Consider the following 23,242-nt stretch of genomic DNA (forward strand, 5'->3'; position numbering starts at 1 on the left):
ATAATTAACCTATGGTAATGACCAAAGCCAATATATGGCTCTTAATAAAGACCAAACGTATCCCAAGTTAATGTGAGGTCGATCAAAATGCACGTGCGGGAATATCCGAGCGGGAAAATCAGTGACGGGATGGGAGAGAGATACTGGGAATGGTGCCAGTCAATAGGAATTTTCTTACATATCGATTGTATACTGTACAAATGGGTTAAGGAAAGATGTGGCGGTTTGAATGCAGTGGTTTTGTCTGTGAAATAGGGTTGCAAAATTCCAGTAACTTTCCCAAAATATCTATGTTTTCCAGGAATCCCAGTTTGAAGATTTCTGGAATCAGAAGGAAATTAGAAGGAAATCCTACAACTTGGATTTCTGGAAAACCTGGGAATTTTCTGGAAAGTTTCTGGAAGTTTGCAATCCTACTGTGAGAGAGTGGTGCAGCTCACCCTCTTCCTCTGCTCACTCCACGTCAGCTGCTTTCCCATGATGTCTACGATGCGTGGAAGGGCCTCCTCGGCCGCCTGCACGTTCAGGAAGCCCAGCCGCGTGCGCCTGGCGATCACATCAATGGCCGTGCACGCATACTCTTTAATGGCATACTGGACCTGGAAACAATATAATGCTTAGTCTACATTTTATGCACCTCTGGTCATTCACGTATTCACTCTTCTTTTAGCTCTGTTGATTAGGAGTTAAAGAGATCCTCCGGTACTTTTGTATTCTTTTTAGCAAGTAGTTCTGAAAGTAGCACTCGCTAGCCAAAAGTGGTCCCTGAAAATTGCGTACTGTGTCACATACTGTATGTGCAGATATGTGCACTGATCTCTCTCTCTCTCTCTGCTGTGTCCACTGAGCCGTTGGGCCCACCCAGCAAACTCATTGGATAACGCTGGGCAGGCCTCTTGCTAGCAGTCATTCAAATGCGAGGGGCTGAAGCTCATTTTCTAGAACTCGAATTGCTAGGGGACTGACCCAGGTGAGGGGAAATGTAGGGAAAATAGCGAGGCACAGCTTCAAGAAAACATTTGCTTTCAAACTAGGGATTTTGTGGCTAATTGAGGTAAAACAGTCATTCTGCTCATAGATTATGCATGTATGAACTACACACTCACACACCTAGCCCAGAGTGGGATGTTAAAAAAATATGCCAAAGTACCGGAGCATGTCTCTAACTACAGTAACTTCCTATGTTTCCCAGAATTCCCGGTTGGGAATTTTGGGGAAAGTGACTGGAATTTTGCAGCCCTGGATATAATGTACATACAAACCTCACTCTCAATGTAGGGGAATTCAGATACGAGGCGTTTGCCGACAATGGGCCATCGTTTGCCGGTGACATGGGCCATTTTGGCGACCTCGTAAGCCCTCCCTCCGTAGGAAGAGGCCAGATGTTGGGCCACCTGGACACCACACACATTTGCAATCCAGTTAAAATCCAAACAGAATGGGCCAATGTTCCCTGGGAAATCCATTGCACTTAAACAGCACCTTTTGATATGAGATCAATACGATGTATTAACAGTCGAGTCACTCATGGTGGAGATGGCTGCAGAGGAGACAGCATGCTTTGACTGTGATACATTATGTGCCAGAACTAAACAAAGAAGAAGTTATTTCAATTCAACCGGTTTGGTTACTTTTTTTCCACTAAAGGTCACACGCTGTCAAAAATATCAGCACATTGACCTTTTTAAACATTCCGGCAACATCAGGATCATAGATTAGGCTTTCTTCCCTATTCCGCGCTAACGAAGGGTTAAATCTCATTCACACTAAGTCACAGGGGGCTGCAACTCTCTCGGCTTGTCATTTGCAGGTCATTGTACAGTTCATTTGAAGTCTAACATGGCGTGGACTGTCCTGGAGATGTGTCTGAGTGGTGCAGTGACAGAGAGAGTGCAAGCTGCACTGTTAATCCACTGTGCTAAAAGCACTGGTGTTCAATTCACTCATTGGCCAAGATGAACACATGTGGCTCATCATTGGGATGTCAGGGTACTGATGGCACAATCTTCATTTGACAGCAGCTTCCGGGATTGTGTGGACTCATGTACCAAAGGAGCCATTCAATTCAGCTTTACAAATGGGCCTGACTATTCATTAGTATCCTCCTACAAATTGATGTCATACAATTATGGCAGACCATTACTTTAAAGTTGGCACCTCAATAAATCATTACAACTACCTAAAATGATTGGTAACTTTTTTTAAATACCCAGGTTTTCCAGAAACCCTAGGTGGAGGATTCCGGACCTTCTGCTTATTCCTTCCTGATTTCGGGAATCTTCCAGCCAGGATTTCAGAAAAACCTGGGAATGTTGGCGAAGTTAACAGAATTTTGCAACTAGTAGTTGTGCCCACCTCCACCTCCAGGCCATAGTCCTGTACCAGGCGGATGTACATGGTAGGAGTCCAGTCTTTAGCTCCCTCTAGCATCAGGCCCACTGTCTTACTGGGGCCAGCAGAAAGGTTATGGGCCTTGACTGCAGCATCCAGGGTATCCTCCGCCATGGAGCGATATGTAGTCCATTTCCCACCTAGACAAGGATTTAAAATGTGGTGTTATTATCACACTACTTGTAATAGACTTGTGCTAATATGGTGTTATTATCACACTACTTGTAATAGACTTGTGTTCATATGGTGTTATTACCACACTATCTGTAATAGACTTGTGCTAATATGGTGTTATTACCACACTATATGTAAGACCTGTGTTAATATGGTGTTATTACCACACTATCTGTAATAGACCTGTGCTAATATGGTGTTATTACCACACTATCTGTAATAGACTTGTGCTAATATGGTGTTATTACCACACTATCTGTAATAGACTTGTGTTCATATGGTGTTATTACCACACTATCTGTAATAGGCTTGTGCTAATATGGTGTTATTACCACACTATCTGTAATAGACTTGTGCTAATATGGTGTTATTACCACACTATCTGTAATAGACTTGTTAGTGCTGCAATTCAAGTATATGCCTATATTATCTCACACAAAGTAAGTTACATGTACAGCATGATTAGTATTGATAAAATGCAGTGAAACATTTGACTGTACAGACTAACCAGCGATGGTGACCAGTCCGCTGTCACTGATGTGGACAATATGATTCCTGCAGATTGACTGAGTGTCCTTGGAGTTGGGGTTTGTGACCAGCGGACGAATACCACTCCAGGCTGCCAAGACATCTCCTCTCCTCACTGCACAGGACAAAGAGTCCAGACAGAGTGAGACCACACACACACACACACACACACACACACACACACACACACACACACACACGTTAGGCTACACAAAGCAGGAGAAACACAAAGCTATGAGAGTGATGGACAGCTAGTGGAATCCTTGCACGCCTAAATAACACCTCGCTCCTCTATTGCTAGAAAATAAATGACTTCCAACTCATACGCCACAACAGCCGCTCTCTCCATATCGCGGTGACATATAAAGAATTAAATATTAATATGCTGTTGTGTATCGATTGAAAAAATAGCTGCCACTATAATGGGCTGGTTGATATTTCTGAATAAAACAATGACAAACTCGTTATCAAAGGGCATTTTTTAAACATTTATGACAGCTGAGTAGCTATGGGGCTGAAGGCCTCACATGGGCAGTAAAAGGGGAGCAGATAGAGACAAAGCTAATTTGTACGGCGGTGCAAAGTGAGAGCTATGCATGATAAACAACATCTCTGGTTGCAACCCAAATGGAATCCTGTTCCCTATTTAGTGTACTACTTTCGACCAGGTCCCATAGGGCTCTGGTCAAAACTAGTGCACAATATAGGGGAATAGGGAAACAGCCCGCTCGGTCTCCAACTCTTGCTGTATTCAACATAGGGGACCTGCTGGCTGCATTCAAGAGTTCACCGACTCAGTCTGACTGACTTCAACTTTGTGGGTATACTTTCTAGTCCAGTATGGTGTCCATATTAGGACAGCCTCAAAAGTCTTGCTGAGATTGATTCATGCCTAAAAAACCATTCAACTCACACTGAAAACATATACATTTACCCTTCCTCAAAAGTATGGCTGTGAACAAAGGACATATTCTTCCACGCAGAAATGTGGGTTGTCTGGGATGTGAAGGATACAATATGAAAAAGAGTGCCATTTTTGGATTATAAGAGACAATATGAGTTGAACTGACGGGTCCTTTGTTGGGATGACTCATTATCAGGGAATGGAGGCCGTGTGGAAACATTCCACCATGCCGAGAGAGGGTGCATTCCAAATAGAAACCTATTCCCTATATAGTGCACTACTTTTGACCAGAGCCCAATGGGCCCAAGTCCAAAGTAGAGCACTATATAGGGAATAGGGTGCCATTTGGGACATAAGTCCAGTCCGTACTGCAGTAGAGGAACAAAGCAGGCCCAGTGCTTCAGCTGCAGCAACAGCAGGCCAGGGGTGTGCTACTGGTACGGTCCTGTTACAGTCAGACCTGGGTTCAAAACTATTTTAAATCTTTTAAACACCATTAGCAATTGATTTAGCCTGCTTGGAGTGCCAGATGGGTGGTATTTGCAGTTTTATGACTATTCTATTGGTTCCATTGTGCCAGGCAAGCTCAATCGAGCCCAGCTAAAGTATTTGAAATTATTTCAAATAGTAATTGAACCCAGGTTTGGTTCCAGTAGGGATCTGGAACTGTCTGCTGGGTGTCACTCAGAGGTTGGTGTGACTGTGAGAAGCCATGGAGACCACTTCCTTACGGGAAAGACTGGAGGAAAGGACTGAGGAGACACTGCCTGTCCACTCCAGGCCACTATGTCTCCTCTGAGGTGTCACCGCCACATAATGTGACAAATCCCCCCTGGAAAGATCCTCCTCTTCTCCTTTCCTCTGCCGTTCAGAATTACTGAAGACTCCACGTCTGGAGCCCCAGCACGTCCACAGGCAAGGACGGAGAGATGAGACGGAGGAGAAAAGTCCGCTCCCTCATGGCCTCCGGCTCCATCGCTTCACACTTGTGTGTTTTTTTTGTTCTCAGGCCGTAGGGTCTTCTGCTCCGACTGTGACCACAGGACTTGGGGAGACAGGGTCTCGCCCAGACATACGCCACATGTCAGCCTGGCGGGCCGTCCAGAGCACAGAGCATGCTGGCTGCAGCATGGAGCTGCCCGGACGCTGGTTTGAGACCTGAGTCGCAGAGCCACCATGACACATAGTCCTCCTCCATACGCTCCATACAGACAGAGCTACTGTACTGTACAGGTGCCACCTCTCTACTGTCTCAAGGTCTTGGTAGAAGGAAAGCTGGCAGCTAATGAGTAGGAAATGTGCAAAAACTTTTTGGGGTAAATCTTATGCTGGATATAGATAGATGGAAAATAATGATGGAGAATGCAGTGCTTTGGCATTACTGTGCCATTAGATTGGCTGGCCAGGAGAGGATGTGGCTGTAGACTAGAATCAAGCTAATCAATCAAATAATCTCGACAACCCCTTGTGCACTGAAAACAATTAGACCACTTCTCCAAAATCAATAGCACTGCATTCTGTTTAGACACCCAACGGTCCTTCATTTAATAAAGTCTCCCTGGGTTTTGATAAACCAGTCAATCGGCAAGGCCATCAGAGGCCCCAAATCGGAAAAACATATACAAAATACATAATAAGGGCTACAGGAAGGTCTCATAAAAATCGCAAATCGAAAACAATATAATTTAATGTGGTATTGGTTATTTTTCACTTATTCATAACAAACCTCCCATGTGGAGGTATAGTGAGTAGAAAGCAGATAATCTATTTTGTCCTAAGTGTTTAGGGAAACAACAAGCAGCAGTGCATTATAGTCGAAGGAAACAAAACAACTATGGACGAAATGAAATAGGGCTTCACAAAGTTCCGATAAGAAATCCTCAGAGTGTTGTTGGTTGATGTCTCCTGTTTCTCGACTGCAGGTCCCCATACATAATTAAAGCAGGAATTTGTATCTGTCTGCACTCTGTGGCCGCCTGATGAATTAATATCTGGCGGAAGTCCTACACTGTGCTACACTGCCATCACATTAGCCCATTTATATCAGTCAGCTGCTTGCTCCATCAGCTATTTGTAAATCTAGAGGGGGGGGGGGGGGGGGGGGGGGGGGATACTGTGAGATTGTCGGACGTGTATTTATTATCATAAATGTCTGTTATGAATTAGGTATGATTGTAACGTCATTATAGTGCCGTAAGTGTAAAAGTATAGCACACGAGTGATTCATGGCTTGTAAAGGAAATACCGTGTGTGTTGACATTGCTACCTTTATAACTTTAGCATCATGGCCTTCCTGTCCATCACCATATGGAAGATTGACTTGGGGGAAAAATGCTGTATAGAATACAAGCATTTCACTGGTAAATCATTTTTACAAAACGATCCAGACTTCTGAAATGACTGGATATTCCAGTTATTATAAAGATATAACTGGCTAATTGAGTTATTATATAGATAACGCATATTGCATTATCAAAAGTTTGGTAAAGAAATGTCAATTCATGATTATAGTAGAGATCTTCTACTCCTGCACTGTGAATCCCTCGGAGAAACCATAAGCAGGTCATCGCAGGTCATAGTCACCTTCGACATCGGGGCTGAGGTAGTTGCGGACCTCCGTGAGGATGAAGTTGATGTCCTCCTCCATGGGGATGGGGTGCGGTGTGATCTCCGTGGGCGTGTCCGTGGTCCCGGCGATGGTCATCTTCTCCCAGGGCAGGAAGAAGATGACGCGTCCGTCGCTGGTGGCTGGGTCCAGGAGCCCCATGTTGTCTGGACTGAAGGTAGGGTGCAGGGGTGTGGTGGAGGGGGTGTGGTGGAAGTAGAGTGGGGGAAGCAAACAAGAAGACTGCATTAACCTTTGGTCTGCTGGGGGTCGTGAGCGGGCCGACTGGGGGACACCCCATAATCAGGCTCCTGTCAACGGTCTTTCCAGGAGATTAATTCTGCTGGTTTCAATTCCAGCTACACCACTGCTCCTGTATAGTTCCAGCGACAGCATAGCACTCATATTGTCCTGTTTAAAACACATGCACACGGTACTGACTCAATTTAATACAGGAAACAGGGGAGGGGTAGAGGTGGCGGAAAATGGGGTGGGGGTGGGGGGGGCACTTTTTGTTGCCCTGCAAACACAAATAACATGCATCAACAAGAAAACCAGCACTCTTAGAAAAAAGGATTCCTTCGGCTGTCCCCACAAGAGAACCCTTTTTGGTCCCAGGTAGAACTCTTTTGGGTTCCATGTAGAACCCCATGTGTAAAAGGCTTCTACCTGGAACCAAAAAGGGTTCTTCAAAGTGTTCTCCTATGGGGACTTTTAGGTTCTAGATATCACCTTTTTTCCTAAAAGTGTAGGCATTACAGGAAAGTCTGGTTGAGTAGGCTCTTCAAAAAATCCATATTCATCTGGAGATAAACGGCATACAACGCCATCTGTTAGCTTGATTAAACTCATCTAAATGGCCTTTTCGACCTAACAGGGAGTGTGAAGAAACACAAAGAGACATGATTCCCCTGAACAGAACCCCTCAGCACCAAGCACTTGTTCTGAACCATCCATGCAAGAGCGTCTTGTATCGTAAGAGTGCCTATGTTTTGTCCTGGCTGTCCCTGTCTCGTGGCTCAGCCGATGGTGCTAATGAATTGATCAGCCAGGCGCTAATGATGCAGTGATGCAGGGGGGGGGGGGACGTGACGAAAGGGGGCGTCGTTTGTTACCTGTAATAGCCCGGGATGACGATGTGCACCCCAGCACTGGGCTGACAGATGTTGGGGTTCTTCTGATCATCCATTTTCCGCAGTGCATCGGTAAAAGGTCCCGTGGCATTGATAACACATTTGGCTCTGACATCAAATTCCTGCCCTATGAAAGAAAACAGCATCAATCACCAGGGGCCATTCATCTGTACCCAGTGACAACCGGGATTATTAATTTATCAGCCAACACCCCTTCCGTAATAGAGTGGCTCGCGTGTGTCCATGGGAGACTTCAGAAGACTGTAATTAATAGGAACCAGACATACCTAATTTCCCTCTCGCCTCTTTGTGTCAAAGTGCAGCCCAAGAGGCAGTGTGCGAGGAAGTGCTTTTAATGCGCACAGGGAAATGTATGCATCCCAAATGGCATGCCATGCCCTATTTACTGCACTACTTTTGACCAGGGCCTATAGGGCGCTGATCAGAAGTACAGAAGTAGTGCACCATGTAGGGATTAGGGTACCATTTGGGATGCAGACCATGTTTGTTAATGTGCTGCCTGGTGTTGACGAGCCTTTACAATGGGGCCCATATCAAACGTAGCACGATGATACTAAATGATCTGTTTTGACAACGACTTAAAAGAACGGACTACCCTCCTAATTTGACTTGTGACACCATGTCATAACGAAAGTAGCGAAAAGCTAAACTGAGCGACATAGAAATGACATTTTGTACGAATTTTCAAGCATATAATTGTAACACCTGACACATTCACATCGTAGAGAGAAACAGGAATAGAGTCAACTGAATTAGCGCGAATAGTGATTCAAAGTACTCTTACAAGCGCTTTACTTGTGAGGCCTCTCTCTCAAACCAAAGAAAGTGAGCCATTTCTTCTTCAGAAAGAAAGAAAGCACACATATCTTTCAAAACATCAGGGGGCAGTCATGTGTTGAGACCCTCAAATCTTGGTTATGTTTTATTCCTACAAAGCCACTGCTATGCGTGACATTTAAAAAGGTAAGTTAGGCCATTTGGAGTACGCTAATTCCATATTATATTGCTAGCAGATCGGAAGGAGCTCTCTACACCATAAAATGCTTATAAAATATTAAAGCCCCACATTAGATCTGCGATGACTATGTGCAAAATACCACTGATTAACAGGGCTACCTAACAGGCAGGCTCTGAGAGCTGACGCCCTGTGGTGAGTGCTAGGGGGCAGGGAGGAAGGGCGGAAGCAGCGGCTTTGTAGCTGTAGTTTCACCTGTGATCACGTCCCTGCAGCGCGCTCCACAGACCCTCTCTTTGCCCATCTGAGGATCTACCCTCTTCAGTAGGTGCACCACTTCAGTGTAATTGGCTATGGCAGCCCCATACCTGGCAGCAGTGAGGGCGATGGCGAGGTTCATTCGAGCGTCGTTGTGTTGTCCTGCAGCGGGGGGACAGGACCAGGGGAGAGGATGTGAGTCACCCCCAGCCTGTGACTGGTGGTATGGAAGTGTGTCGGAACCGATATGTCACATCTGTCCCTGTCACTTTGCATCAGTGGGATGGCTGCTCTGGCCACACAAGGAGCACACTTAAAGCCACAGTGGCCCTTTGGCCTGTGTGTGCTGTTCTTATGGAGCCCCCACCACCCTGCACTGGGCTGGGGGGCTACACAAGAACAACAGCGGGCTGGGCTCGGCAGGGCTGGTCAAAGTGTTAAACCTACCAAGTACGGAGGGTTGGGAATTGATTACCTGTTCTCTAATAACCCATGCTTATTTCTGTATACAGTACACACCACATGCATGAGTGTGCCGTCACTGCCTGCAAACATGAGGACACTAATTTAGTTACGTGGAACATGATCACTATAATATGTATACTTCATACACATTGTTCAGATACAATACGCGGTCCAGTTAGGAAACACAGAGGACTAGGTCAAGTGAGGACAAAATCTACTTACAACCAATCAATAATACTGCTCCTTTTCAAAAGGGATGCAAAATGTGGGGAAATGATCATCGAAAATAATTATTTGCAATGTCCCTGGTACATCAGCATCAGGAGCGGGATTCTGACAGTGACGGATCTACTTGTAAAGCAGAAGATCCCTCCGCAGAATCCTTTTAATGAAGAGAGGAATCTGGTATCAAGATTTATGGATTAATCCCTCGCTGGCTTGAGAATATACTCAGATCTATATTCAAGAGTCAGGAGGTCATAAGTTTTGTAATTTAAATGAAAGGGTCTAAAAGGTGACAAATGAACAAAGCCCGGTTTCATTAGGAAGGGATTCTTATGTACATCTTTGAAGATTTATCGCTGGAAAATCCTTTGGTTCAAAGTAGAGAAAAGAACAGAGATGATTAATCACTTTTAATGTTGGTGTCTTGGGCGACTTTCTTTCTATTTGTTATTGCCAGGCAAGGTTCAAGTCCTCATTGTTGGCCTTGAGGGGAAGAGAATGTTGTTACTTTGCAGGAATGTTCTTTTGTGCCTTGATTTATTTGCGGTTTGAACAACCAGAGGCTAGGTAACTGGTAGGCTCTGCTGGTTAATGCTACCGCATGCTCCGAGCCATTCCACCACTAAGAAAAATAAATTCATTAATTGGAAACAAAAAGTAAAACATGAGAAAACAACACATTTAAAGGCCACATTTTAGAATGAATTACATACAAGAGTATGCACCCTGCCATGATGTATTAGGAGGACCATAGAATCCACTTCCTCATCTCTGTAGGCTGAATATGACCATTAGAGTGTATGGTTGGCTAACGTGCTGTGCTGTGGGTGTACAGTCAGTGTGTCTGATCCTGGATGATTGTTGAGCCCCCTGCTGACCTCTAACCTCATGATCCACAGCTCTCCGCTATGAGCCTAGCTCCGCTGCCAGTCACACATTCGCATCGCCCAGATTACAGCTACATCCATCACACTGTTAAAATAATCCGATTACAACTACACCACAATGTTCAATGTGACTTAGTTCCAGGATTAGACAGATAACGTAACAAATGATTATTACTATGCCATATTTATAATAATGGGATTATAATCTGATAACGCTAATAATGATAATAAGTAATACAAATAATCTGAACATTAAAGCGCAGGCCATCAATAATGAGCATAGAGATGGGGACTGAGTGTCATGTCTCCCTAGAGGAGAGACAGTTGAGTGGGAGCCTCGGCCTCCTCCCCTACAGCCCCGTACCTCCTCCTCCACTATAATCCGCGCCTCCTGGAGGTACAAAACTCATTGGAGTGAGAGGAACTCCATGGCTGGACAAAATGCTGCAAAATGACAGGGACAATAATGACATCATGTCTTCCAGTCATGAGAGAGAGAGATGCTTGGCTGGGCTGACTTGTCCAATTAAATTGTTGCAGGTACAGCGGGGGACGCAGTTATTATCCCAGACGCTTCTGCGAATGACTCCTCTGGCTAAAGGAGAGGAGGGCAACGAAGGGAGGGGAGATAAACACACACAAAGAGTCTGTATTTCCTAAAAAATGCATATGAAAATAATGAAGTGTAATAATTGTCATATATCACCTTATTACAGCTATACTGTAATATTGCATAGGACATAGCAGCCTAGTGGTTAGAGCGTTGGGCCAGTAACCAAAAGGTTGCTGGATCGAATCCCGAGCTGACAAGGTAAAAAAAAAAATAAAGAAGGTTGTTCTGCCCCTGAACAAGGCAGTTAACCCACTGTTCCCCGGTAGGCCGTCATTTTAAATAAGAATTTGTTCTTAACTGATTTGCCTAGTTAAAAAAAAAATATATATATATTTAAATATATATATTTTAAAAATTTAACTAGGCAAATCAGTTAAGAACAAATATATATATATATATATATATATATAGTATTCACTGCCATCAACTTTGAAATGGATCCATTTCAGTTGGAATATTTTGATCTATAGCTCCTCATGTGTGTTGTTCCCCAATCAATTTGATCATTTTGGACTAAATTGTATGATCTAAGGCTAAGGCATGTCTACATGTTGAAACTATGTGAGCGTGATGACTTGACGAATCCCGAGGAGATAAACGGAAGCAGTCAAAACCCAATCCCACCTAAGGAATGTCAGCTTTTAAAATGTCATTGCCATAATTGTTACCGATTGAATAACAGAAGGGGGGGAAAAAATGGTCTGTCAAACTAGCCTAACACATACAACACAACGTAATATTTTCATCCAGGTCTTTACACCTTTTAAGTTTCAGTCATTTACCAAAATAGTATGATATTTAGAGAAGTGCTTTTAAAAAAAAAAATAGGTAAAATTGTATTTTGACATTGAAGAAAACCAAACGGAGAAGTGATATTATAAAACAGAGCTAAATGATATAGCTCCAGCATAACACCCTCTCTCCCACTTACTTCTGCTAAATGAGTTAGGCTGACAGATAGATCACTGCTCAGATCGCAGCCACATTCCCTTAGAAATATGTTGCCTTTTTTTGCAGTACATGGGAATCCACATATCCTCAAATGTTTAATGAGGTCTGACAGATAGCCTGGAGAAACCAAGTTGGGAGTTTGAGGCTACGTAGGAGACCTTGAGTAAACAGGACATGCTATGTACACCCCGGCTAACAATCAACATATGCTTTGTCTTTCTGATGCCAACACGCGGCACGGATAGCCGGAAGGAAAGATGGGTCCTGGGACTGGATGGAAACAACAAGGGATTGCCTACTGGCTATTTTCTGCTTAAAACCACGTTGTTTCTAATTTGTTTACGCTCACATAGCCAGCAATTACACTGCTGTGTACGCAAAATAAGTTATTTCTATGAAGGAACATAAAAGACAAAAGATTCAGGAGATAAAATAATAATTTACATTCTATACAGGATTATAAACTGGGTGGTTCGAGCCCTGAATGCTGATTGGCTGAAAGCTGTGCTATATACCACGGTATGACAAAAACATACTTTTTACTGTTCTAATTACGTTGGTAACCAGTTTCTAATAGCAATGAAACATCTTGGGGGTTTGTGGTATATGGCCAATGTACCATGGTTCATGGTTGTATCCAGGCACTCCTCGTTTCGTCGTGCTTAAGAACAGCCCTTATCCGTGGTATATTGGCAATATACCAAACCTCCTCGTGCTTTATTGCTTAATTATATCATATATGTTAAATGACACAGATTTCACTTACAAAAAAGGATTCTTAGTGAAAAAAATGACTTTAAAAGGTGCAGTCTTTTTTTTTGCAGGACTGATTGGGTCAGTGGTTCTATATTTGGTGAAAAGGTTTGCGGCTTACCATCATAGTAGACAATGGCTCCGACCAGTTTGTCTCTCTTCAACATAGGAAAGAGCTCCAGAGCCTTGGTCTTGGTGAGGATGTAGCTGCTCTTCAAGCACTGGGCTCCAGCCACCAGGTCGTATATCTTGATCCCTGCCCAGTAGTAGGGAAGCTGCCACCACCTCACACACAGTGGAAAAGTTACAATTAAAAGGGGAGTTCCACCACTTTTTGGCCTCATGTTCAACATCTCCAGCACCATACCAGTGTCTACATATGTGAAAACGCTGCATTTCTACGTTCTGTAATCAAAAAGATCATTAGAAAAGGTCATAAGAAAGTGCCACTTGATGATGTCATCAAGTTCCGATGATTTACTATGAATCAATTAGGTGTCATTCTGTAAGTGTATTTTTGGTTCACGCTAAATATACAATAGATAATACATTCTGAGGTTTATGGACTATAATAGAATTGGGAAGGTAGGTAGGTATAAGATGTGCACTTCTGAGTGTGACGGATATAGGGTCTGTGTTGGCATGATGACTTTAGGCAGTGCATGGCAGAGCACTGGAAGCCAAACCGGTTTTCCCACACCCTTCAGTAATGAGACACACCTGTTCACTGCTTTAAATACCAGAGAAGGATCTTAAATGTCATGTGCAATTAATGCTCATGATACCAGGCATCACCAATCAAATCAAGCCCCTAAGTTCACACAAGGCTCAGAGAGCTGGGGTGAGATGGTGAGCAGGTACAGGTGGACCATCAGCCATTTTACCCATACCCACAATGGGCCTCTCAGCCCCGGGTGATTGTCTTAAAGTTTATTGCCATTCAGGGGAACTTATCTCCATCTTCAAAACTTTATGTGAAAGGTTTACAGCTTCATGTGGTATTTTCGGTGGTATGTGTAGTGAGAAATGATGTGAGAGGCGGAGACTGGAGGTTATTCTTACTTGTATATGGGGAGCATGATGGGTAAAAGTGCAGTCAGATGAGGGGCGATATTCAGGAGGTTGGAACGCTCATGCAGTGCTTCCTTCACCATCATATACTGGAGGAGAAAAGAAGATCAAAATGGATTACATCCAAATCAAATCAAGCTTTATTTATACAGCACATTTCAGACATGGAACGCAACGTGCTTCACAGAACAAAAATATATATTTAAAACATTTAAGAAATTAAACAATTCCATTTATACAATTTAAAAATGAAACAATGAGCAAAATGATACAATTAAAAACATTATCCACTTAGCACTTTCTGAAGACTGGTTATATTTTTTCTCTCTCAATGCCTAATACGGTAGTGCTGAGGTCACGTGAGAAAAAAATACTGAACTACACTGACTCCTATCAGAGTAGCTAATATAACCATTAAGTGTGAATAAATAGACATTTAACCCCTTAATCCTAATGGCGTGCTATGAAATACAGTAACATCAGGTTCATTGTATTTCTTTAACAGATATACAGTATACACGGGTCATGTCTTCTTAAGTGAGGGACTTAAATGGTATAATGGTGATTAATCATTTACTAGACAGAAACGTGTAAATGTTATTGTTATCGTGGATGACCAAAGTGGCCGGCCCAAAGCAAATATGGAATGAATTGCCTTAATTTGCTTTCCATTTCCTCGCTGGCTGGTAGAGTAGGTGAGGAGTCTGTACTTTGCTGCACTGCTTCTGACTTTGCAGTTATGTTTCCTGCAATCACACTAATTGGCCCCTTCTCCAGCTCACCTCCAAGGCCCCAGCATGTTCAAACAGATAGGAAAAAAATACTTTAAAAAAAACCCACACAGCCCTAAAATAATGAGATTCTTCAAGTGCTCTGAAATGTAACAGAAAACTGTGACATTTGAGTTCGAACCTGGGTGACTCTTCTTAACAATAAACAGACAAAAGAAGGCCCAAATGCTTTATTCCTCCCAATACTCTGATATAAATTTCCTGTACTCTGAAATGTAACAGAAAACAGTGACATTTGAGTTCGAACCTGGGTGACTCTTTTTAACATTAAACAGACAAAAGAAGGCCCAAATGCTTTATTCCTCCCATTACTCTGATATAAATTTCCTGTATTAGCCTAATTCCCGTCTTGATAATGACAGGGGCGGTAGCTACTCCTTCCTCTCTTTCCCAGTTGTAGGAATTCTTTGAAATAACTTAGAAAATCATAGGCACTCACTCAAGGCAAGCATGTCAAGACCTTTTTTTGAATGAAAAATGATTCCAGATGGTAAATAAAGCAATATGACCAGACGGACCAGGAATTCACCGGATAAGTGTCAGCTGCAGAGAAAAAATGAAGCATTTACCTGTTCGTAATCTAATTTCACAATGGCTTTCTGTAGATATCGGACTCCTCCGTGAATGAGCTTGGTGCTCCGGCTGCTGGTCCCAGATGAGAAATCGTCTCGCTCTACCAGGGCAGTTTTAAGATCTGACGGCGGGAAGGGAACCGAGGCAACAGATCAACGGCAAGCTGAGATTTGGCTACTTATTGTCCCAAATGTTTAGAATACATCACACATTATTTTCATATGCATGGACTACTGCTGTAATAATGGATGATGGGAGAAATATTGTGCAGGCATACATATTCCATTGGGTAAAAACTGCAAACATTTTCATTACACCGATGGTATGAACCACAAAAACGAGTACAAATGTTTGATAACAATTCAAGGACCTAACAAGTAAAACATGTAATAAAAAAGACTGTACAAATCACTTTACTTAATCATGTTTTTGTAATTATATTGTTATCAAAAAGGAGAGTATATTGGAGGAGAAATTGTCTTGACTTCCAGAGAATTCATTAACATTGAAACTGCCCCTCGCTCCCACCATTAGAGGCTTGTTTGCTGTCCCTGACAGAAAGACACCGTAAATCCCAATTTTGAAAAAAAAAAAAGGGGGAAATAAATGTGGATTAGGAAAGTGGGATATGGCGGGGGTTTACAAAACCCCTGCTATTTCACCATTAGACCGTCAAATCGATAAAGGAGAAAAACAGCTTAAAGAAACCTCAAATCAAGTTTCAAGTTTTAATGGCACATGCACAAGCACAGTGAAATGCCTTCCTTGTAAACTCATAACCCAACAATGCACACAAGAAATAAGAATTGGAAGTATGAAATACACAATAAAGTAAGTAAGACAAAGGAGACGATTGTGGACTACAGGAAAAGGAGGGCCGAACACACCCCCGTTCACATTGAAGGGACTGTAGTGGAGCAAGTTGAGAGTTTCAAGGTGCTTGGTGTCCACATCACCAACAAACTATCATGGTCCAAACACACCAAGAAAGTCATGAAGAGGGCACGACAAAGCCTATTTCCCCTCAGGAGACTGAAAAGATTTGGCACGGGCCCCAAGATCCTCAAATAGTTATACAGCTGCACCTTCGAGAGCATCCTGACCAGTTGCATCAGCGTCTGCTATGGCAACTGCTCGGCATCCGACATTAATAAGGCGCTACAGAGGGTAGTGCGTACAGCCCAGTACACCACTGAAGCCAAGCTTCCTGCCATCCAGGACTTATATACTAGGCGGTGTCAGAGTAAGGCCCCAAAGAATTGTCAAAGACTCCAGTCATCCAAGCCATAGACTGTTCTCTCTGCTCCCGCACTGTAAGTGGTACCGGAGCGTCAAGTCTAGGTCCAAATGGCTCCTTAACAGCTTCTACCCTGAAGCCATAAGACTGCTGAACAATTAATAAAATGACCACACAGACTTAAAAATAAAAAATAAAAAGTTAATTAAAAAAAACAACTTTTTTTAAATTTTAGTTTATTTAGTAAACATTTTCTTAAATCGATTTTCTTAAACTGCATTGTTGGTTAAAGGCTTGTAAGTAAGCATACTATATACAGGAAATATTTGAAAAGTCAGTTCCGATACCAAATTTACATGTGCAGGGATACTGGAGCAGCATAGATAATTGATTAGGATGTAATGGTAACCGCAAGAGGAACCCTCATCAGGGGAATGAAAGAGACATATTTCAATCTTTGGTGATTGGACTCTTAGTCTCTTCTGGGGAAAAGAATCCTAGCTATTCAATCCTAGCTATTCTGGAGTTCCAGCCTCCGTAGCTGGCTTCTGAAGCTCCTTACAGGCTGAATCCCAGGGAGATGGCTTGGAGGCAGCTTCTGCACCATGACTAGAAGGTTATGCAACATCAGGACAGAGAATATCCTCCCGCTGCTGTGAGGGGGGACCGGAACAAAAGTGTACAGCAGCTTAAAGTCCTTGCTAAATGCGGATTCAAACTGCAGCTGTTGTGAAAGCTGAATAAAGGGGATTCATCCGAATTTGAGAGAGAAAAATGTGAGACTAATCAAAATAGTTTTGCCTTAATAGTTTGTGATATCCACAATGAAGTGGTCATAGTTTATGTACAGCAATCAGCCAATTTCACTATGTTTCTTAGCAGTTATTTTACAGAGATTAGTCATTCCATGAGCCCAGAGTATTGTTTGTTGGTGATATTCTAAAACATGATGATAGAAATGATCCACATGCAAAAGACATGCAGGGGAAAGGACAGTTAAAGCATTAGGAACAACTGATAGACTGCAAGTGACAAAGACTGCAAAAGGCAACTTACCCCGTGTCACAGCGTCCAAGGCACAACCTGAGCCCGTGGCTCCTCCCCCTACAACGAGAACATCAAACTCCTGGGTGGCGCGTAAGGCCGTTAGCTGGGCTTGCCTGGACGGGAGCTCGTCTTGGAAGGCCATGTTCACCTGTTCAACCGCCTCCACGCGCGAGAGTCGGGCCTAGACCATCCACGCAAACAAACCAGTCATCCATTTCATTGTCATATGACTCCAGGGGACAGTGCACATTAATAAATGTGTTTCATTATTATGCACGTCTTCACATTCTTTATGATGGATTTAGGAAAAAAGAAACCAGGCATTTTCTGTGGGGGAAAAAAAACTCAGACCCTACCAAGGAATAAAAAACAATAAATCACATGCTAATTTATTACAATCTCCCTACTACCCCACCCCATTTCAAAATATTGCCCATCTAGATTAATGGCAAAATCTGCATGCTACATGCATATATGTTAAGCTAAGATGGTAAAGTACAATAAAAGAGCATTACACCAGACAAAAATGAAGTAAAGTAGTCTATTAGGAGGGAACCATCTGCTGATAACTGGGCCTAATCTACACATAAACGTTTTAATACATCAAGAAATTGAGATCCACAAGGACAAACATTACCAAGGTCACCAAAAAGTAAGCTGATTTCTGCACATACAGTATTTGACCTGGCTGACATGCAGTCTTCAAGTTTCACTGTAGCATCTCAACAACGTGGACGCTAGAGGCTCACCTGTCTTTTCCTGTATTCGGTCAGCTGTGCAAGGCCATAAAAGGCTACCAAGCCTCCACTTGCTACGGCAGCAGTTCCTTTGACTGCCTTTCGGATCGCCATGCCTCCTGTAAGACAAAATACAACTGGAACTGAGAAAAACACACATCACTAGTCATGATACTAATCTGCATTTGAAAGCAGTTGGTATTAACGTACCCCTTTCATTTTTTGCTTGTTCAGTTTGCTCAAAGTTCAGGATGTTGCTCTCAAGGGCGTTAGTGTTGTGTTGGCTAATGTAACCTGACTAACAGTGGTGGTTTGGTGTGTGCCTTTTTCCTGAAACCATCAATCTCAACCAGAGCCTAGCCCAGGGATTATCAACTAGATTCAGCCACAGGCCAATTTTTTCTTGAGTGAAGGGTCAGTTAGACAGAACATAATTGCAAATATTTGGAGACTGCAAATTGACCGCAAAAGCCCAAACAGATATACAGTTGAAGTCGGAAGTTTACATACACTTATGTCGGAGTCATTAAAACTAGTTTTCAACCACTCCACAAATTTCTTGTTCACAAACTATAAATTTGGCAAGTCGGTTAGGACACCTACTTTGTGCATGACACAAGTAATTTTTCCAACAATTGTTTACAGACAGATTATTTCACTTATAATTCACAGTATCACAATTCCAGTGGGTCAGAAGTTGACATACACTAAGTTGACTGTGCCTTTAAATAGCTTGGAAAATTCCAGAAAATTATGTCATGGCTTTAGAAGCTTCTGATCATTTGAGTCAGTTGGAGGTGCACCTGTGGATGTATTTCAAGGCCTACCTTCAAACTCAGTGCCTCTTTGTTTGACATAATGGGAAAATCAAAAGAAATTAGCCAAGACCTCAGAAAAAAAATTGTAGACCTCCACAAGTCTGGTTCATCCTTGGGAGCAATTTCCAAATGCCTGAAAGTACCAAGTTCATCTGTACAAACAATAGTACGCAAGTATAAACACCATGGGACCAGGCAGCCATCATACCGCTCAGGAAGGAGACGCGTTCCGACTCCTAGAGATGAATGTATTTTGGTGCGAAAAGTGCAAATCAATCCCAGAACAACAGCAAAGGACCTTGTGAAGATGCTGGAGGAAACAGGTACAAAAGTATCTATATCCACAGTAAAATGAGTCCTATATCAACATAACCTGAAAGGCCGCTCAGCAAGGAAGAAGCCACTGATCCAAAACCACCATAAAATAGCCAGACAAGGTTTGCAACTGCACATGGGGACAAAGATCATACTTTTTGGAGAAATGTCCTCTGGTCTGATGAAACAAAAATAGAACTGTTTGGCCATAATGACCCTCGTTATGTCTGGAGGAAAAATGGGGAGGCTTGCAAGCTGAAGAACACCATCCCAACCGTGAAGCACAGGGGTGGCAGCATCATGTTGTGGGGGTGCTTAGCTGCAAGAGGGACTGGCGCACTTCACAAAATAGATGACATCACGAGGAGAGAAAATGATGTGGATATATTGAAGCAACATATCAAGACATCAGTTAGGAAGTTAACTGTTGGTCGCAAATGGGTCTTCCAAATGGACAATGACCCCCCCAGGCATGCTTCCAAAGTTGTGGCAAAATGGCTTAAGGACAACAAAGTCAAGGTATTTGAGTGGCCATCACAAAGCCCTGACCTCAAACCTATAGAACATTTGTGGGCAGAACTGAAAAAGCATGTACGAGCAAGGAGGCCTACAAACCTGACTCAGTTACACCAGCTCTGTCTAGAAGAATGGACCAAAATTCACCCAACTTATTGTGGGAAACTTGTGGAAGGCTACCTGAAACAATTGACCTACGTTAAACCATTTAAAGGCAATGCTACACTCAATTAGTATTTGGTATGTAAACTTCTGACCCACTGGGAATGTGATGAAAGAAATAAAAGCTGAAATAAATAATTCTCTCTACTATTATTCTGACATTTCACATTATTAAAATAAAGTGGTGACCATAACTGACCTAAAACAGGGAATTTTTACTTGGATTAAATATCAGGAATTGTGAAAAACTTAGTTTAAATGTATTTGGCTAAGGTGTATGTAAACTTCCAACTTCAACTGCATTTGAGTAAAACATAATACTTTCAAACCTTGCTTACATTTCTGTATGATCACATACACTGAGTGTACAAAACATTAGGAACACCTGCTCTTTCCGTGACATAGACTAACCAGGTGAATCCAGTTGAAAGCTATGATCCCTTGTTCATGTCACTTGTTAAATCCACTTCAATCGGTGTAGATGAAGGGGAGGAGACAGGTTAAAGAAGGATTTTTAAGCCTTGAGACAATTGGATTATGTCTGTGCCATTCAGAGGGTAAATGGGCAAGACAAAAGCATTAAGTACCTTTGAACGGGGTATGGTAATAGGTGCCAGGAGCACCGGTTTGTGTCAAGATCTGCAACGCTGCTGGGTTTTTCATGCTCAACAGTTTCCCGTGTGTTTCAAGAATGGTCCACCACCCAAAGGACATCCAGCCAACTTGACACAACTGTGGGAAATAATGGGCCAGCATCCCTGTGGAACGCTTTTATCACCTTGTAGAGTCCATTGTTTTGTATACTCAGTGTATATCTAAATTATGCGTGGGAATACTTTGGAACATATTTTTTAAATAACTTGGAGCTGATTTGCTCGTGTATTTTATGTCCAAAAATAAAAAATATATTATTGTTTTTTGCTCAGGAAACTTGGGTGGCCAAGTACAGTTGGGGAAACCTGGCCTAGCCTATTCAACTGTTGCCAGGATAGCCACCTCATCAGCACCACAAGTTGGAGCACAGGCACAAGGCGAGAAAATACTGCCATCCAACTGCTTAAGGAGAAAGCCATGCAGTTTATACAAAACTTGAGCCAATTCCCTCATCCATTCCAGGAGACTTTAGAAGAACTGAAATGGAATCACAGCAAATTATGAAGCAAAGATGGAATAACAGTAAACAGTGGCAAGTGGCTCAGTCAGAGACAATGTTGCCTCATGGTTTCCTCTATTTCTGGTTCAAATATGGATCAATTAGAATGAGTTCATTGAATAATAGAAAGGTGATTTAAGACTGAGTAAGACAAAATCGCATCTAACAAAAACCTATTTGAAATACAAGTAGATAAACTGGCCTAAAACATGCTAGACCTAAATTCATACAAAGTGTAACAATGACATTTAGGCTAGGCCTAACTTTGCCTGTTTGGATCCCCTTGTCTTCCACGATGATTAGGCAAGCTAGATTAATCATCAAAACAAGCTTGGTTTCCCTGATTTTCACTCGAGCACAATCCAACAGGCAATTGATTGTGGCATCAAGGCCACCTGCAGCTTCAAAATACATTTTGAGAAAGAAAAAAAAAGGGTGGGGGGGGGGGGAGACACCCCAACTAGGAAATATTGGCCCACGACATGAATATGCAGGCACTCAATACCAGCAGTGTCATTACTAATGTTGCTGCCAATTACAGAGCATGTCATGACACTGTGATTCATGAATATTCATCACTGACTGATATAAAGGCAGTACTATGCAAAGGCCTCTATCCCCATTTTACTGTCGCAATGTGAATGGTGAACGGGTACCTCCATCATACCATGGCGGCGCCTTCCAGCTGCAAGACAAGCTATTCCATAAGGCATTGCTAGTTAACAGTATGTTATATAAAGGTGTATTAAAGTGATGAAGTGCTCCCTGGCTCTAAAGAGTAGGCATTAAAGCATATTAAGTAGACATTTAAGCTTGTAAAATGGGAATGTAGAAATGGAAAAAAAGACATAGGGCAATGGAATGCCTTCAGGGTGAGACTGCTGGGAAAGTTGAGATTCCATCCAGTCAATGTCATGAGGTTGGTCAGTTCTATCAACAAATAAATCAAATAGCCTACTGTGGCAACTTGTTATCCCCTGAGGTACTAAACTAGCCTAAATCCATGTATCAGTATGCAACCAAATCCGTTATCCTAGTTAACAATGAGTGACCTGAAACATTGCATCGTAGTAACAAAGGCAGATACTGGGTAATACTGCCAGTGATTGTTATTACATCAATAGGTTACCTGGGTCAATCCACAAAAAGAGTGCCTTTTGCATTCCTGTATAAATGGTGCACCAATATTGAATTTATACGTATGTTATATTAAATGAAGTGCCCTTTAATATAGAATAAAGATTTGCTAAAGTGCCAAATTCAGCATTTTGACACCCCCCCCCCCCCCCCCCACCCCCCCCCCCAGTGCACCCTCTATGACTTCTAGGGATATTTTAACCCACTTTAATGCCAACATTTCTCCATGTATTCACCATCATTGTAAATAAAGCCCTAGTTATTTTGTTGTTTTGACAAAGTCCTTTTTGAAGATAATTATTTGTTTAAATGTGATTAGTGATTCATTTTCATATGTCGCTTATTTTGAGGTCAACCCTGTTACGTGAACAGAACTCTCGTTTTAAAATGGAGAAACTATTCCTCTTTAAATATTTTTTTCAAAAGAAAGCCTGAACAAAGTAGGAGAACTGGTTCTACTCTTTTTGGCAATTTTCTGGTGCTTTGTGGTGGAAAATTGAGTGGGTCGAGCTTAACCCATCAACCCTGTTACCCATAGATAGGGCTACAGGCTAGAAATGTTTTAACGTTAAACATTTTGGGGGGTGAAGTTTGCATTAAATTGCCCCTCCCTGTTGCACACAACAAGCTTCCATTCCCCCTGTTATGGTCAAACACTTAAAGAGAGACTGAATGCACCGATTCCGCATGTTTCTCTGTTGCTCATTAAGAAAAAAACTGATTTCAGTCTTGGTGGTGTGGTTCGATGTGGCAGTTACTGATGTTTGTCCCCCATGAGACACCATAGGGAAAAAGGCAGTATAACTTCCTCAAAATAGTCAG

The 23,242-nt window shown here is 42.5% G+C and overlaps 1 protein-coding gene across 1 annotated transcript in view; it reads right to left on the minus strand.

Moving 5' to 3' along the window:
- LOC139380228 (glycerol-3-phosphate dehydrogenase, mitochondrial-like) overlaps window positions 1–23,242 on the minus strand; it is a 40,862-nt gene that overhangs the window by 16,419 nt on the left and 1,201 nt on the right. Inside the window, exons 2-13 of the mRNA XM_071122763.1 lie at window positions 18,332–18,438; window positions 17,592–17,763; window positions 15,295–15,419; window positions 13,926–14,023; window positions 12,985–13,148; window positions 8,967–9,131; window positions 7,718–7,862; window positions 6,581–6,774; window positions 3,074–3,208; window positions 2,356–2,531; window positions 1,263–1,394; window positions 441–599 (exon numbers count right to left, since the gene is read on the minus strand). Coding sequence (XP_070978864.1) covers window positions 441–599; window positions 1,263–1,394; window positions 2,356–2,531; window positions 3,074–3,208; window positions 6,581–6,774; window positions 7,718–7,862; window positions 8,967–9,131; window positions 12,985–13,148; window positions 13,926–14,023; window positions 15,295–15,419; window positions 17,592–17,763; window positions 18,332–18,433 — 1,767 coding nt within the window. The 5' untranslated portion in view covers window positions 18,434–18,438. The remainder of the gene's footprint in view (window positions 1–440; window positions 600–1,262; window positions 1,395–2,355; window positions 2,532–3,073; window positions 3,209–6,580; window positions 6,775–7,717; window positions 7,863–8,966; window positions 9,132–12,984; window positions 13,149–13,925; window positions 14,024–15,294; window positions 15,420–17,591; window positions 17,764–18,331; window positions 18,439–23,242) is intronic.

This window comes from Oncorhynchus clarkii, chromosome 22 (assembly GCF_045791955.1).
Source record: "Oncorhynchus clarkii lewisi isolate Uvic-CL-2024 chromosome 22, UVic_Ocla_1.0, whole genome shotgun sequence".
Taxonomy (NCBI): Eukaryota; Metazoa; Chordata; class Actinopteri; order Salmoniformes; family Salmonidae; genus Oncorhynchus; species Oncorhynchus clarkii.